This window comes from Urocitellus parryii, chromosome 5 (assembly GCF_045843805.1).
Source record: "Urocitellus parryii isolate mUroPar1 chromosome 5, mUroPar1.hap1, whole genome shotgun sequence".
Taxonomy (NCBI): domain Eukaryota; kingdom Metazoa; phylum Chordata; class Mammalia; order Rodentia; family Sciuridae; genus Urocitellus; species Urocitellus parryii.
The window spans coordinates 81,963,228-81,981,657 of NC_135535.1; the positions used below are offsets into that span (position 1 = coordinate 81,963,228).

The 18,430-nt window shown below is 37.7% G+C and overlaps 1 protein-coding gene across 1 annotated transcript in view; it reads left to right on the plus strand.

Annotated features, from left to right (window-relative positions):
- LOC113175576 (transmembrane O-mannosyltransferase targeting cadherins 1) overlaps positions 1-18,430 on the plus strand; it is a 268,687-nt gene that overhangs the window by 113,914 nt on the left and 136,343 nt on the right. The window contains exons 6-7 of the mRNA XM_077798495.1: positions 487-568; positions 1,463-1,566. Coding sequence (XP_077654621.1) covers positions 487-568; positions 1,463-1,566 — 186 coding nt within the window. The remainder of the gene's footprint in view (positions 1-486; positions 569-1,462; positions 1,567-18,430) is intronic.

Here is an 18,430-nt window from a genome sequence, read left to right on the forward strand (position 1 = left end):
CTTCTTGACTTCATGTAACCTTAGCACTATCTTTAGGGGTAAGACATTGGTGAGATATTTTGTGGGCTAAAGATATTGCACTAAGTAGGTAAATGAACTCTTGTTTAAAAATCATCCCTTGACTGTGTAAGCACATAGTTGTCAGAATGACTGGATTCTTTGAGGTTAGATGGGATAGTAGTATTAGTAATTACAACGCTTGGTTCCCTTCCATATTGTCTCATTGACGACTTTCCTGTGAGGCAGGTATTATCATCCTCCTAAGTGAGAAGAAGCACTGTGCAGGAAAGGGAAGAAACTTTCCCAGTCTCCTGGGTTGAAAGCAGCAAAGGTGTGCAATTGGAACCCAAGTGTGCTGGCTCACAGGCCACTCTCAGCTTGGGGCCTTCACAGCCTTTCTCAGAGCTACAGCATATTCATTGAAAAGGGAATATGGTGCAGGAGACTCTTACACTTACTTAAGATTTATTTTCTTCCCTGTTTCAGGTATCTGACAACAAGCAGCAATAGAAATTTCCTGCTTACCATGAGACCATTTTTAAAAAGGGCTGTTTTGGTCATAAGTTATGTAAGTATATATGTAATCAAGAATGTTTTCATTTTAATTCAGGCCAGAGACACAATCCAGATTATTTAATAGAATCAGTAGTAGATCCCAGCCATACCATCTTGGTATCAGTTTACATGCCTTAAACATTGCAGAGCATTGGAAGGTGTATGTTCTATTTTAGGTATATGTGAAACATGCAGTGTTTTACAAGTCCCTTTCAAGGTGCTAATGTTGATTGGTCTCTAGAGATGGTGTCAGAAACCTGGCTCTATCAGTTATCTATTGTTGCATAACAAATGGCCTAAAAATTGAGTGGCTGGGGTTATGGCTCAGTGATAGAGTGCTGCCTGGCATATGCTAGGCACTGGGCTCCATTCTCAGCACCACATATAAATAAAAAATAAAGGTCCATCAACAACTAAAAATATATTTTTAAAAAAATTGAGTGGCTTAAATACCACAACCATAATTATCTGCCTGAAATTCTTTAGTTTGGGCAGCATTTAGGTGGATGATTCTTCTGATCATCATAATTTTTGGTTGGGTTCTAAGGCAAGTTGATTCAGCTATCATAAGGGCTAGGTCATCTCCATCCTCTTCCAAATCGCTTCTCTCCATAATATCTCATCTTCTGAAGCCTTGCCTAGAAAGATAGTTAGAATTTCATCACAACTTGGCAGCTGGGTTCTGAAAGATCCAACCCAAGTTGCAAGACCTCTCCAGGGAAGGTTAGACCTAGAAAGGACACAGTGTGTCTTCTACCGCATTTTGTTGACAAGTACAAGTCATGAAACCAAGCCAGATTTAAGGAAAGGGGTGGCTGACTTCATATCTTGACAGGAAGGACAGAACACACATACAAAGAGGGAGATTATTGGTGGCTCTCTTACCAAATCTTCTTGTTCTCTTAAGGTGATTGTCATTTTGTACTTCCGTCTGTGGATAATGGGAGGATCCATGCCCCTCTTTTCGGAGCAGGATAATCCAGCTTCATTTTCGCCTTATTTTCTTACAAGGTTAGTAAAAATAATTTTTTTAACTTTACTTGGTATGTATTAGGTAGCTTTAAATAGTTTCAAATTATAGTTGGGCTTTGCATGTAATGAAAGAAAAGATTTTCTATCCAGCCTGTGGATAGAAAGGAAATTACTATTCATACATTTGGAATTCTTTTCAATAAATGTGGCTGTTTTGGTTTATTATTTTGTTATAGATGTTGTTCACTTTGGTATATATTTGTTTATTCAACAAATATTTTCCTGGACAATATTATCGATAATACATATCTATCAAGTGGCTCATTTGACAAATGTTACAGAACAAACCACAGAGAGGTGCACAGAGGTTTTTGGACACTATAACCTTTGGTAAGACTAAAATTGGACTGGAGGTCTTAAGTGACAAACAGAAATGAACACCAGTTTTTGCTAAGATATAGATTTAGTTATATTTTATCATTTGTCCTTAAAAGTTCTAGAGATAGTCAAGAAGTGATCAGTGTTTCTGCTTCATTGAGAAGGTATTTTAATTCCTCATCTATTCATCTGCTTTGATATACTACTGAGGCTTTTGGATATAATTTAACTATTTTAATTACTCTTCTTCAGAATATATTGTTGCCATAATGTTTTAAACATTAAGATGCACTGTTCTTAAATGTTCATCTCTGTATATGCCTTTATTATCTAATACTATTTTATGATAGTAGCCCTCATTTCTTATGTTTCCAAGACGTAAAAAATCTCAAATTAAGCCTTGATCTAAAATCCATTTATATTTTGGCTTACAATAGATTTTTGTCTTTTCTTGCCAGTCAGCAATCTCTCCTTTATATTATTTATTTACCTTATATATTTTAATTGATAAATTTCTATGGCTTTGTATGCCTTGCATGTTTTCTTTATGGTTTTTAATATTTTTTTCTTTTTATATTTATCTATTTATATGTTTGTTTGTTTGTTTATTTATTTTGTGTTCCTAGGGATTGAACTCTGGGGCATTTACCACTGAGCTACAATCCCAGCCCTTTTTCATTTTTTCTTTTGAGACAGAGACTCACTACATTGTCCAGGCTGGCCTTGAACTTGAGGTTCCCCAGCCTTCTGAGTAGCTGGAATTATAGGTGTTTACCACCGTACCTAAATTATTTATTTATATTTTAGTTTAATTTTCACTTTTTTTGCTAAGGATGTTACCTAGGGCTTCGTGCATGCTAGACAGCACTCCAGGGTAGCTACACCCCCAGCTTCTCTTCCCTTCATTTAGACTCTGTTTTCCATTCAAAAAGGAAATCTGCTGATTTGATTAACATATTTTTGTAATAAATATTATATCATAATTGTTCTCATTATTTCAGCATATATTTGTATTAATTAAATCTTGAGTAGGCATCCAGACATCATTTAATATACTCTAGTATTGGCTTGCCTCTTAGGCAGTCTAAAAAATTTATAAATTTTTGTTAGTGTCTTAGGTTTTTCAAAATGTTGAAATCTTCTCTACATTTGACATCTCCAATTCAGCTTTTTGTTAATGTTGCAATCTACTTTTTTTTTTTTTTTTTTAAGATTTCTTTACTGGCTTTCAGAATCTCTAGGGCCCCTTGTCCCTATATTTTTCACTGAGTCAATTCATTGATAAATTACTTCAGTTCTATAGCTCCTTAAATAGTTACTTTCTGCCTTTAAGATAAAAATGAATGTTGCGGGCTGGGGATGTGGCTCAAGCGGTAGCGCGCTCGCCTGGCATGCATGCGGCCCGGGTTCGATCCTCCAGCACCACATACAAACAAAGATGTTGTGTCCGCCAATAACTAAAAAATAAATAAATATTTTTTTAAAAAAAGGCTAATTATATTTGAGTGTGTGTGTGTGCGTGTGTATACATCACATTTAATTAAAAAAAAAAAAAATGAATGTTGCCAAATCCTGTTCTCGCACAGTGGCCCCATTTCCTTTAGCTTCTTCCTTTAGCTTCGGAATGGTTTCCTTCCAAACATTCCTGTCTGCTGAACTTGAGCATTTGTTCTTTTTGGTTAGATGATCCCAGTATCTAAAAACCAAAAGAGGCAGAAGGAGAGGGGCAAGAACATGCTGCTATCAACTCACCAACCAATTATTTCTTTCATATCTTGCACCATCAGTAAAGTAGTCCCAAGTTCTTGGTATCAGTGCATGTTGACTTGATCTCAGATTCACTGCCCTCCTACTGTACCTTCTCAGCCACCCAGAGAGTTAAGTTATATTTTTCTTTTGGTTGATGACCGAAAAGAAAAGGAAGGAAGGAAGGACAAATTAGGATTTTTTTTCACTTCCAAGGCACGTGTTCATTTTCAGAGTTGCCTGACTCACATTTCAGCCAGAACTATCTATGAATCCATCGGTCCTTGTGATGATGTTCAGGAAAATCAGTCAATAGAAAGTGATTAAATATTATAGTCACTATAACCTTTATAACCTCCTTTCCTTTAAGAGATGAGTCTTTCTGTTCTTGTAGCTACTTGGGGACATTTCAGTGATAGTTGTTGTGAGTGGGTTTTCACATTCCTGTTGGATGGCTGCATTAGAATAGACTTCTATTCAGGGAGGGAGGGGGTCTTAATCCCTTTCCTGTGAAGAGTCTCTTCTCTTTTTGCAGACTTTGCCTCTGGCAGGCTGATGATTCTTACATTGGGTTATCTTGGTCTGTTTTCATTGTTCTGCTGAGTTTTCTCTCCTGATCTGTGCAACTTAGCTGTGATGAGGCTGACTGATTCAAAGTTTGTCATTTGGCTATGTTGGTCTGCTTCATTGAACATTTTCTTCTGCATTCATCTGCTAGGGCTGCTACAACAAAATACTACAGATTGTGTGGCTTAAACAACAGAAATTGATTCCCTCCCAGTTCCCGAGGCTGAAAGTCCAAGATAAAGGTGCTGTCATTGTTGGCATGTGGCAACCAGTAGATGACCCCTTTCTCACTGTGTCCTCACCTGGCCTTCTTCCGGTGTCCTTTTTTTAGGAAATCATTTTTATATTTTTAATTTTTAAAAATTTGTTCTTTTTAGATTATCCTGTATTCTTGAAGAGAGATTTCTGATGTCTCTTTTCTTGTAAGGACACCAAGAAGATTTACATGCACTAGGGCCCCACCCTTAAGACTTCCCTTAACCTGTATTACCTCCCTACAGGCACATCTTCAAATAGTCACAGTATAGAGCAGGGATTTTTGATAGGCAGAATTCAGTCCATAACTACTTCCATTACTGGAATTACAAAGTTTGTGCAACTTTCAATAGCATCTTTGCTTCCTTCTTGCAAGTATTATTTCTTCTTTTAATGGCAAATATAGTAAATTACTGTTTCACCATTTATTAGTTGCTATGGTTACTAGTTGCATGTACTTAAAATCCTAGTATCTTTTAAGAGTAGCTTGATCAAATTTTTCTTTGTTTCATGATTTCTTGTAGCTTTAATTCCAAAATGCCCTCGCTTTTAGATTATCCTATTTCCAGGTGTTTGGCTCATAGGAAATATTGCCCTTGTCATTTTCTACTTAACTAAACTGAGATGAAAAATTACTGTGGTATCCTTGTGGGAAAAGTTTCTAAGAAAAATTAAGCCATGGGAATAAGACAAAAGAAGCCTACGTGACCTTCACTGTAATGTGAGCATTGGCTTGTTATGACCTTATCATTACTATTTTCTATATTGTACAATTCTATCATCTTAGAATTTAACATATGGAAACCTGATAGTTGTGATGATTTTTCTCTAGTAGGAAAAATAAAACTTAAAATAACGGGTTAATTATGGAGAATTAATAATCCTTCAAAACTTTGAAAATTACTTTCTTGATAGTAAAATGTGACTCCAGGGGAAAAAAAGAAAGAAAAATAAAACTTCAAATGTTACAGTTTTATTACCTTGCAAGATATTGACTGCATGTGTATTCGGTTTGCTAATCTTACTGCTTTTCATTTTTTCACTATGAAAATTAATTTTAAAATTTCAATTCATATATACATATATATATGTTTATTTTTTATATATATTAATTTAATTTTTAAGTAACAGATTTACTGAGATATAAATTGCATGCCATACATTATTAACCAGGACCATGATACAATAGTGGTTTTTAGTAGAATTAAAGAGCTGTGCAACATCACCGTTATCTATTTAAAACTTTTTAATTTCCCCCAAATAAAACTCACTAGCAGGCACTCTGTATTTTACCCTAGTTTCCCAGCCCTAGGCAGCCTCGGCTCTAATTTCTGTCTTTCTAGATTTACTGATTCTGTGTATGTCATCTAAGTAGATTCACATAATATGTCATCCTTTGTGATTAGCTCCATGTTTTCAACTTCATCTATATTGCAGCAGGTATCAATATTTTATTCCTTTTACTTCCTGGTTGTATTCCATTGTGTGGATATATCATAATACAATTTATTTTTCCACAAAAAAGGACATTTTAGGTTTGTTTCCCCTTTGGGCTATCTTAAATTCTGCTTCTGTGAACTTCTGTATACAAGGTTTTGGGATACATGTTTTCTTGTTAGTCTGTATTAGGAGTGGGACTGCCAGATCGGAGATGTGAACTCATATTTAACTGAGGAACTGCCAGAATGTTTGCCAAGGCAGCTGTAGCAGCAGCACAGGAGGCTTCCACTTACTCTACATTCTTGCCAACACTTGTCTTTTTGACAGTCTTTCTATTTTTCTTATGGCCATACCAGTCAGTGTAAAGTGCTGCCTTATTGCAGTTGCAGTTTTGATTTATATTTTCCTGATGGATCTTGATGGTGAACATCTTTTTTTTTGTGTGTTGGCCATTTCCCTGCTTCCTTCGAGAAATATTTTCAGATTTTTTAATCTACATTTTGATTGGATTATTTATCTTTTAATTATTGAGGTGTAACCATTCTTTTGATATATTCTAGATGTAAGTCCCTTATCAGATTTGTGATTTATAAACATTTTCTCCTATGTGTTGTTACACTTCCTTGATGATATCCTTTGAAGATCAGAAGTACTTTAATTTTGACAAAGGTCAATTTATTTATTTACTATTATCATTGTTGCTTGTGCTTTTGGTGTTGTATCTAAGACTTTGCCTATCTGAAAGTGCATTTTGAACTGTCTTTGTCAAGTGTCTGCCTCCCTTATTAATGAGTGATATAAACCTTTATTTTCCACTGTGTATTTGTATGAAGATTATGTTTTAATTATTTTATTTATTTAATTTTTCTGGTACTATGGTACTAGGCAAATGCGCCAATGCTGAGCTACATCCCCAGCCCTTTTTTATTTTTTATTTTGGGACAGATTCTAAGATACTCAGGCTGGGTTTGAACTTGGGATCCTCCTGCTCAGCCTCCCACGTGGCTGGGATAGCAGATGTATGCTACCATGCCAGACTTTTTTTAAGCTGTACTTTGAACAGTTTATGTTATCATGAGTTTATAGGTAATTTAGAATTTGACATCTTATTCTTGACCATTGGGTATGTCAAGCCTCATTTATTCAAGGTGCTCTGGGGATGGAATACTTCATCTTCTACCTTTCTACTTTTATCCAAACATTCAGATAGTATCAGCTGCCAGTTGATCCTTTGTAATGGATCGTTAACTTTACCAACCAATAATTAATTGAGATCCTATGGATCAATTGATGACATGACACTGACTTATAAATGAATCTACCTTCCATTTGAGAAGAGTAGTGTAATTAGAATCCAAAGAACAAAGAAGACATTGTATTTTGATTGTACAACTTTCTCTTGACAAGCAAGTTCTCCCCAGTTGTGGAAGCCAAATAACCTGGCATTCGTGACTGAGGACTACATCCCTGTCATTTCTCACATCCATGCAGTCCTGTGACTCTGATCTTCTTAATCTCTAGAATTTGTTCACTGGTGGCCTGCTGAGAGCCACAGCCAAAGGGGCCCCAGCAAACTTCCAGCTGCCAGCAAACTTCCAGCTGCCATCTGATGATTGGCTCACAGCGGCCCCAGCAACATCTAGCTGATTGGCTCCTCTGCAGTGATGTTCATTGGGCTGTTTCCCCGCCCTTCAGACTGCCAGCTGATGATTGGCTCACAGCGGCCCCAGCAACATCTAGCTGATTGGCTCCTCTGCGGTGATGCTCATTGGGCTGTTTCCCTGCCCTTTCAGACCACGGAGCTGCTCATTGGGGGACTTCTTTGGCTCCGCCCATGCAACCCAGCCAATCGGCCTCAAGAGCAGGAGGATTGTGGGAGGTGGAGAGGCTGGGGTTGGGGTGAGAGGCTTGTGGGAAGCCGGTGGTGGCAGTTGGGCTCTGAGGGTTTTTTCCTGAGGAGCTGTTTTGTTTGGCATGTGTGGTTCTAAAAATAAAGTTAGTTTCTTTTGACAAGTGGCTCCTGAATTGTGCCCAGCCAGACTGTGGCAGTGGCCAACCCTATTGCTGCCATCTTCTCTGTGGCCCTCATGGTCTCTGCCTGCATTACTGACAGAACTTTCTAACTGGTCCCTCTTATCACAGTTTGCTGTCATCAAATGCAAGCTCCACACCCTTCCCAGTTGGTATTTCTAAAGGTTGGTAGCTTCCTGTTTTCTTTAGGCTAAAGACTAAGGGATCTGGCCTTTTCTGCTTTCTTTATTTCTCTCCCTCTCTCACTTTATCTCTCTCTGGGTACTAGGGGTTGAACCCTGGGGAGCTTAACCACTAAGCCACATCCCCAACCCTTTTTCTTTTTTTATTTTAAGACAGGGTCTCACTAAGTAGTTCAGGGTCTTTCTAAGTTACCTGTCCTCTGTCTCTGCCTCCCAAGATGCCAAAATTATAGGTATGTGCCACCAGCCATGTTCCATTCATCTCTTGACTCCTCTCTTCCCTTCCTCCCTAACCTTAGACATGACCCAGAGTAAACTGCTTTAGTTCTTTAAATTCATCTCAGCCTATTTTCATGCTGCTTCCAGTCCTATAATGCTCTTTTTCTTCCCCCTTTGGCTATTATTGCTTCTTGCTTGAAATCTTGCTTGAGATTTCTTACTCAATTTTGAGCTCTCTTTTTTTTCATATTAAATGCTATTGTTGTGAACTCTTTGCCAAATTGTCTTTTCATGAATGTGTGGCTTTCTCAAGGGTAGAGGCCATATCTTACATTTCTTTGCATTGCTGGCAGGTTATACAGGTTGTGTGTGGTTTTAAGCAGGTTGGATTATAATATTTGTTTATTGTATGATGGATGAATGGATAATGGACTCCACTCTCATATATATGATGCTTCTGTGGACATGACACCTACATTTACCTGTTTTTCAAGCCATTTCTCTGCCCTCTCTAAATTAAGTCTATCCTTATTTTGCTTTTTGTCATCATGACATTTGCATCTGGGCAAGTGTTTGTTCACTTTTATGTGGTGAAAGTAGTGTTATTCACCCCATGATAAGCCAGGGGAGAATAGTACTGCTCTGTCATGAGGATGGCATAGAATGCATAATTGTGGATCCCCAAAACCATTTTAGGTCTTCCTTTTTGAGATATAAATAAAATTGACTCAAATCTTTTTCCCACATTCTGGGATGACCTGCCATCCCAGGATTTTTGTTCCCTGGGGCCTTACATTCTCATGGGCATCTGTCTTCCATTTTCCCTTTCCTGATGAACTCTTCATCTCACTCATATGTCCATTGCTATTGTCATTTCCTCTTTTGCGTCACCAAAGATTCAGGACACAGACCTTTCACATTAAAAACTCCTAAAATATCCCTCAATTAAGGTGTTTGTGTGTGAGCAACCAGACTCATAGGACAGGAGCAGAGCTATATTATAGACCCATGCCACAATTAACTGACATTCATCACCATCCACGAAGTCCTTTAGCCGTTCTTCCCCTAGGGCTTTTTCATGGACTGACCTATTTTTGGCAAGTCTCTTGCCTTGGTTATTTGCTCTGTCCTACCTTTGTTGTTCTTCCTCCTGACAAATTCCTATTAATTTTTTACACAGCCCCAAGTGATCTGATCCATCAAAGGCTAAATTTTCTCCAGAACCACATGTATTCTCACCCTACTCAGGTGTGACTCACTGCACTGATGTGATGGCAGACTCTGAATTCAAAATGGCTTAACCTGTTCAGTCCAATCATCTCATATTGAGGACACCCATAAACACTTAAATTGAGCTATTTTATAGAAATCCTACAAAATTTTATACCTTTTTACCTTCTTATAGGTGAGATTACACACACACACACACACACACACACACACAGTGATAAGGCATAATTTATTAACATGAAGAGGTTTAATTTTTGCTCACAGAAAAAGACTCCATCTTCCAGGTGTTGGCTGTGAGCTCTGAGCTGCTTCATGGTCCTGAAATCCAGAGGTCCTAAGTAGCAGAGGAAGTGAAAGCTAGAAGGCCCACCCTTCTCTGTTGAAGCTTTCAGATACATATTATAAACACGGAAAGAATACAGTAATGAACTCCATGTTAGTCCTTCTCCCCCAGTTTCGTCATTTATCCATTGTGCTCAGTCTTGTTTCATTGACAACCCCACCCACTTCCAACCTCTTGTTTTACCTACCAGTGGACCATTTTGAAACCAGTCACAAATATGGTATCAATTCATTTATTATTTTTTTCTTTTAAAAAATATAACCATAATATTTTCATGTTACCTAAAAAATAAAAGAAAAATGTCAGTAATTCCTTAATATCATCAAGTATTTCACCACATAGCTCATATTTCAGCTTTGAGAGACCCACATCACCTCTGCCCAGACCTGCTGGCCAGAAGTTGTCTGTCCTACCCAGCTGCAGGGGCTGAGGTTTCCTGGGTGCCTCAGAGGAAAATTGAACAGACTTGATGAATGCTTAGCTTTGTGCTTTGTGTCTGACATGACCTATGAGCTGTTTGTCTTTAAAACAAAAACAACTACAACAAACAATTAAAATGATTGTTTCCTCCTTGAGAGAAATTCCAGGGTTTTTGTTTTGTTTTGTTTTGTTTTGAAGGGACTGGGATGAAAACCAAGGGGTGCTTAACCCACTGACCACATCCCCAGCCCTTTTCACTTTTTATTTTGAGGCAAGGTCTTGCTAAGTTGCTGATCTCTCCAAACTGAGATCCTCCTGCTTCAGCCTTCCCAGTGACTAGGGTTACACTCCCAGCCAGGTCTAGCTTTTTTAATAATAAAAATTTCTCCCCATGTAATAATTATTAGTAAAGATCTTCAAGCCTATGTCATGAACTGCCAGAACAGAACCCCTCAGAATCCTAGAGCCTCCCAGAATCTGTGAATCTGTCCATTTGACACTGAGTGTGAAGATGCTCTGTGCTCAGACTTTAAGTATTGCATAGTTTTACTTATAGCTCTGTGGGTGAGAATTGCTCTGCTGGCCCTTAAAATTATCTCTTGGTCTTACTAACCTTTGACTCAAAGCAAGCAACAAAATAAATCCTGGAAACACTGTTGGATGGATGAATGGTAATCCTGGTTACCCTGAGCACTCTTAGATATCATTGAGCCCTGTCCAGCCACCCTTCTGAGGAGTGTAACATACCCGATATTCTATTCTGAGTAACAGAAATTTGATTATAATCACCAATTGACCACTATCTCCCCACCCCCCATACCCTGTCCAGTTTTCTGTCTTGAAAAATATCTGCTGAGTTCTGTTTACTTGTTACTTCATATAGGCAAAAAAATATTTCCTTGTGATCATGGAATTCATACTGTGAAATGTCTGGTTAACTTGCATGATTACAAGTATAACAAAATACAAATATAATACAGTGTGGCTCTTGATATTAATTTCTGATTCTTCCTCTAGAAGGGTGACGGAGCCCCTAGGGCACCTAAGGGAATTCTGTCTGGACCAGCCTGTCTTTCTTTCTGTGTGCTAACTTGGCTCCCTTTTTACCTTCTGCATCCTTCATGTTCTCAAACCTTGAAAGTCTGAATGGCCACACCTGTAGCCCCATTTATATTAATCATGAAGACTTCTCTGTCACCTTTATTTTTCAGTTGCTCTTAGTTATCATTGAATCATTTTTTTTAACAACTAAGGAAAATTTTACCATCACAGTTTCAATTACTCCCATCACTCTTATCCCATGTGAAATTTCTGTGGGAACAACAGTCAGAACAGAAATTTTCACCAGAGATTAAAGAGAGTGAATAGAGACAGACATGTTTAATAAGAAAACACAACCCTGGTAACAAGAAAAAGACAATAATTTGTGACTGCAGAGCAAGTGGAAGAGGCTTATAGCCAAGCACAGTGGAATGGGTGTGGAATAGAAACACTGAATGAAGAAGATAAAACCAAGAACATATGAGTGTAGGAGAGAATGGGTGGGGCAGCAAAAGGTGACTGTCTAGATCCAGTACAGGAACCCTGAGTTCCATGTGGCTACTGAGCACTTCAGATATGGCTAAATTAAGATGTGCTATAAGTGTAAAGGACACACTGGATTTCAAAAACTTGATGAGGAAAAAAAAAGTGCAATATGCCATTAACAATTTTTATATCAATTTTATGTTAAATGATTTTTGGATATAGTCATTAAAATAAAATACATTATTAAAATCAATTGATTGCTTCATTTTATCCTCTTTTTAAAGTTTTCCTTTAAAATTTTTTTTTAATTGTAGATGGACACATATCTTTCTTTATTTATTTTTATATGGTGCTGAGGATTGACTCCAGTGCCTCACATGTGCGAGGCAAACGCTCTACCACTGAGCTACAGCCCCAGCCCACATTTTCCTCTTTTTAACATAGTTTACAGAAGTCTGAAAGTTTGTTGTGACTTATTACATATCTATTGGACAGCATTGGCCTAGATCAAGCATGGCGCTCTTGAGCGGACTCTGGGACAGAAGGTGGAAGGATGGCATGGCGGTTGGCTCTCAGCAGCTTTGTGGGCCTCTGGTTCACGTGCTTTCTTCCAAACTACCAACTCATAGTTTGCTTATCTGATTCTGAGTTGTGGGAGAATTCTTGCTTTTTGAGATGAAGACTAACTTAGAATATGATTTACATCCAAAAATAGTGCCCTTCAAGACCCATGACCATGGTTGCTTTTGATCCTTATAAATTTCCACTCAAATTATGACCTGGCTAGACCAGGCAGGGCTTTGTGGTTTTATTCCAGCCATATTGTCAAATTCAGGTATGCCTCAAACACACTTGAGCATCATGTTAAAGTACCACTTCTAGGGTCCAATACCCAGATAGTCTACATTTGTGGATTTAATGTTTATGCATTTGAGGTGGAATAAATAGATTTATGTGTAACTTGTCCTGTCAGAAAAGTGTCAGTCCAGAATTTAGTTTTGTTTCTAAAGTATCTTTAGAAATGAGTTACTTCAACATTGAATCTTGTAAGTCTGGGATTATAGGGAAAGCAGAAGCCTCAGTTAAGCATGGCCTCTGCATATGTTTGGAACCTGCAATGGAAATGACATGTTTCCACTTTCAAGGCCTTGCTGCCTGGTCATTTGTTTTATCTTTCCAGATTTGAAGGGGACAGGGCACAAAGTAGTATATACCTGATAGAAGAAGTATTGCCTTTATGAATCTGAAAATATCTATCTTTCAAATCCAGGAAACATATAAAATGGGATTTTCGGTGAAAGAATATAAAGTCCTGCTTTTAGCATAGTGGTTTTTCTTGAGATAGAGACCTGGATAGGCAGCTAGAATAGGTTTGCTTAAATGAGTCGATCAGTTTCTGCTGTTCAAAAATACAGGCAAAGGCTTGTATTATTACACTGTAGGAAAATATTAAATAATGTTAAGGTAGGACTCAACTTCTATTGCTATTTTTATTTTTTCAACTTCTGTATAAAAACATTTCTTTCTCTGTCTTTCCATTTTCAGTTGATTGTTCCTAATATGTACAACACCTTCTGGTTTAGTTTTTACAGCTTTAGGACATTGGTGAAGTCCCTAGTGTGTGGCTATGTCATAATAAACTCTGAACTAATAGTTATTGAATTAATTTTTTTTTCTTTTTTAAAAATAATACTTGTGTATTTAAGGAAAACTATGCAAAATTCTCTTCTCTGTTCTTGCTCTATCAACCACCAGTATCTTTAAAACATGTTTTGGAAACCTCAAAACTCTTTTTTTTAAAAAAAAAATGAAACTAAAGTTATTTTGCTATTATATTTCCTTTTAAAAATTAATTAATTGATTAATGAATTAATTAATTTTACCATTGAGCTACATTCCCAGCTCTTTTTACTGCTTATTTTGAGACAGGTTCTTGCTAAATTGTTGAAGTTGGCCTTGAACTTGTGATCCTCTTGCCCCTACCTCTTGGATTGCTGGGATTACAGATGTATGCCACTGCACCAGGCTCTTTTTTTTTAAAGCAATGATTACCAAACCAGAGGGAATAACAGAATCATCCAGGAGGCAGGTTTAAACCAAAGACCCTGCTTCATGGCACAGAGATTCTGATTAACACATCACAAGATTAGATGGCACAATTCCTTAACCAGCAGCCTCCATGTTTCGGGGTATACCACTTTGTGAGACCCATGTGTACAGACAGGGTCTCCTGTGGCTGAAGAGATCTCTGCAGAGGGTGTTGCCCCCACTGTGAATTTCATATTATGTTCAGAGAAAAATAGCTTCTTGGGGATAAAAGAGATTATTAAGATCATTAAGTGTAGTTTTCCAAACTAAAGAGACACTCTGTAGTAGTAACTTATCTGAATTGTTTTGGATACTAGGAATGAAAAGGATAAATATAAGGAAGAGGGAGGAGGAGTCAGAACAGGGAGCTTGCAGAGGTAGCAAGTTTTACCTGTGAACTAGAGACCAGTTGTTAGAAAATGCTGATCTGGATCACTTACTAGTTTTTACTTTTTGAAGAAGCCTGTCTAATCCTTTAAATCTACATATTGTATTTTCATTGCAGTCTTAAATTTCTGAGAAGCTGAGGAAAGTTAAAGGAGCAGTTCTTTTATTTTCTGCTAACAGTAGAACATAAAAGCAAAAATTGCTTTTCATAATGAATAAAATGTCAAACCCAAACTTTGATTTAAAGCTTCTATTTCTTGTTATGAGATGTTCTAACAAACATTTCAGCAGTGCAATCATCTATCTGCTGGATATAATGTTGGAGGAGATTGTGCCCAGATTTTGAGTGTATGTCAGCCCTGCTTTAACTGATGAAATCTCAAGTTCATCTGAGCTGCACTAGTCAAGGAGTAAGTCTGGGTCTCCAGCAGGTGCAGCTCCGCTGAACTCTGGTGCTTCATCCACCCTATTTCCTTTCAGTTATCCATATTAAGAAAAAAAATGCTGATGGAAGACCATTTGACACAGTAGGGAGTTGTATTTGGAGTCAGAAATCCCTATTGTGTGTGTGCCAATTCTGCCATGAGCTTGCTGTGGGACATGGAACGAATCGTAGCCTCTTTAAGGCTGTGTCCTTTGCTGCAAGAGAGTCCTGCCCACTTCTTAGAGGTTTTGTTGTTATCAGATAACCCAATTTTGCAGAGCCTTATAAAATAGAAAATGTGGTCCATGTTAGCAGGATTTTTAATATATTTGGCTAGGGTTCATTAACAGGCCAACAGGACTTTTCTGTGGAAACCTGAGCCTGCTGTATAGTGAGCAGTCAGACCATGTCTGCTTGATGGATGTTGAAGCTGTGCTCAATGAGAGGAAGTATAATGGTTTGAAATAAAGATGCTGTTATGTGCTATAGAGAAAGAAAGAGATCACAGGTAAGAAATGAACCATACATTTATTTTGCAGAATCTCTATTTGCTCTTTTGCAGATATATAGGTAAAAAGTTACTAGCAGTCTTTGAAGGTAAACTTCATTTTTTTTTGTTATGATTAAACTATCTCTATTTACAAGATTACTTATTAGCATATCAAAGGTCAGAAAAACTTAAATGACATTTCAGATTCACTTTATAGTTTATTCACTTTATAGTAATAAGTTTTCACTTAAACTATATTCATTGCAGTTAAATGCAAAAGAAAAAAAATAAGCCTGGCATAGCTTTATGAAGATGCATCTATGAATGAGGAATGCCATGACCAGTATGGTCCTAAGCATTTCATGGTATGGTCCTCAGTATTCCATGGCATTAGGTGCAGAGAGGGCTACAGAAACCCATAATCTTCAGTCTGTACTCATCAGCCACATTCCTGGGTAATTGGGAATGGAAGAGGTATTTTTTGTTGAAGTATAGTAAAGTATATGGTTGCCTTGGGCTAGAATAAAAGTACAAAATTTAAACATTTCCAGACCTTTAGGCCTTATTTTATTTTATTTTTTTTTATACATGCATTTTTTTTTATTGTTGGTCATTCAAAACATTACATAGTTCTTAATACATCATATTTCACAGTTTGATTCAAGTGGGTTATGAACTCCCAATTTTACCCCGTATACAGATTGCTGTATCACATCAGTTACCCTTCCATTGATTGACATATTGCCTTTCTAGTGTCTGATGCATTCTGCTGTCTGTCCTATTCTCTACTATCCCCCCTCCCCTCCCCTCCCCTCCCCTCCCCTCCCTTCCCCTTTTCTCTCTCTACCCCTTCTACTGTAGATCATTTCTTCCATTTGTATTATCTTGTCTTACCCCTCCTTTCCTCTTATATGTCATTTTTGTATAACCCTGAGGATCGCCTTCCATTACCATGCGATTTCCCTTCTCACTCCCTTTCCCTCCCACCTCTCATCCCTGTTTAATGTAAATCTTCTTCTCAAGCTCTTCGTCCCTACCCTGTCCTTGTTTACTCCCCTTATATCAAAGGAGTCATTTGGTATTTGTTTTTTAAAGATTGACTAGCTTCACTTAGCATAATCTGCTCTAATGCCATCCATTTCCCTCCAAATTCTATGATTTTGTCATTTTTTAATGCAGAATAATACTCCATAGTATATAAATGCCACATTTTTTTTATCCATTCATCTATTGAAGGGCATCTAGGCTGGTTCCACAGTCTTGCTATCGTGAATTGAGCTGCTATGAACATCGATGTTGCAGTGTCCCTGTAGCATGCTCTTGTTAGGGCTTTAGGGAATAGACCGAGAAGGGGAATAGCTGGGTTGAATGGTGGTTCCATTCCCAGCTTTCCGAGAAATCTCCATACTGCTTTCCAAATTGGCTGCACTAATTTGCAGTCCCACCAGCAATGAACAAGAGTGCCCTTTTCCCCGCATCCTCTCCAGCACTTATTGTTGTTTGACTTCCTAATGGCTGCCAGTCTTACTGGAGTGAGATGGTATCTTAGGGTAGTTTTGATTTGCATTTCTCTGACTGCTAGCGATGGTGAGCATTTTTTCATGTACTTGTTGATTGATTGTATGTCCTCCTCTGAGAAGTGTCTGTTCAGGTCCTTGGCCCATTTATTGATTGGGTTATTTGTTATCTTATTGTCTAATTTTTTGAGTTCTTTGTATATTCTGGTTATTAGGGCTCTATCTGAAGTGTGTGGAGTAAAGATTTGTTCCCAGGATGTAGGTTCCCTGTTTATCTCTCTTATTGTTTCTTTTGCTGAGAAAAAACTTTTTAGTTTGAGTAAGTCCCATTTATTGATTCTATTTGTTAACTCTAGCGCTATGGGTGTCCTATTGAGGAATTTGGAGCCCGATCCCACAGCGTGTAGATCATAACCAACTTTTTCTTCTATCAGATGCCATGTCTCTGATTTAATATCAAGCTCCTTGATCCATTTTGAGTTAACTTTTGTGCACGGCGAGAGATAGGGATTCAGATTCATTTTGGTGCAAATGGATTTCCAGTTTTCCCAGCACCATTTGTTGAAGATGCTATCCTTCCTCCATTGCATGCTTTTAGCCCCTTTATCAAAAATAAGATAGTTGTAGTTTTGTGGATTGGTTACTGAGTCCTCTATTCTGTACCATTGGTCCACCCGCCTGTTTTGGTACCAGTACCATGCTGTTTTTGTTACTATTGCTCTGTAGTATAGTTTGAAGTCTGGTATCGCTATACCGCCTGATTCACACTTCCTGCTTAGTATTGTTTTTGCTATTCTGGGACTTTTATTATTCCATATGAATTTCATGATTCTTTTATCGATTTCTACAAGATATGCTGTTGGGATTTTGATTGGCATTGCATTGAACTTATATAGGACTTTTGGTAATATCGCCATTTTGATGATGTTAGTTCTGCCTATCCATGAGCAGGGTATATTTTTCCATCTTCTAAGGTCTTCTTCTATGTCTTTCTTTAGGGTTCTGTAATTTTCATTGTATAAATCTTTCACCTCTTTTGTTAGGTTGATTCCCAAGTATTTTATTTTTTGGGGGGATATTGTGAATGGAGTAGTTGTCCTCATTTCCGTTTCAGAGGATTTGTCGCTGATATACAGGAATGCCTTTGATTTATGCGTGTTGATCTTATATCCTGCCACTTTGCTGAATTCATTTATTAGCTCTAATAGCTTCTTTGTAGACCCTTTTGGGTCTGCTAGGTATAGAATCATATCATCTGCAAATAGTGATAATTTAAGTTCTTCTTTTCCTATTTTTATGCCTTTAATTTCTTTCGTCTGCCTGATTGCTCTGGCCAGTGTTTCGAGGACTATGTTGAACAGAAGTGGTGAGAGAGGGCATCCCTGTCTTGTACCAGATCTTAGAGGGAATGCCTTCAATTTTTCTCCATTCAGAATGATGCTGGCCTGTGGCTTATCATAGATTGCTTTTACAATGTTGAGGTATGATCCAGTTATCCCTAATTTTTCTAGAGTTTTGAACATAAAGGGATGCTGTACTTTGTCGAAAGCTTTTTCTGCATCTATCGAGATGATCATATGGTTCTTATTTTTAAGTCTATTGATGTGGTGGATAACATTTATTGATTTCCGTATATTGAACCAACCTTGCATACCAGGG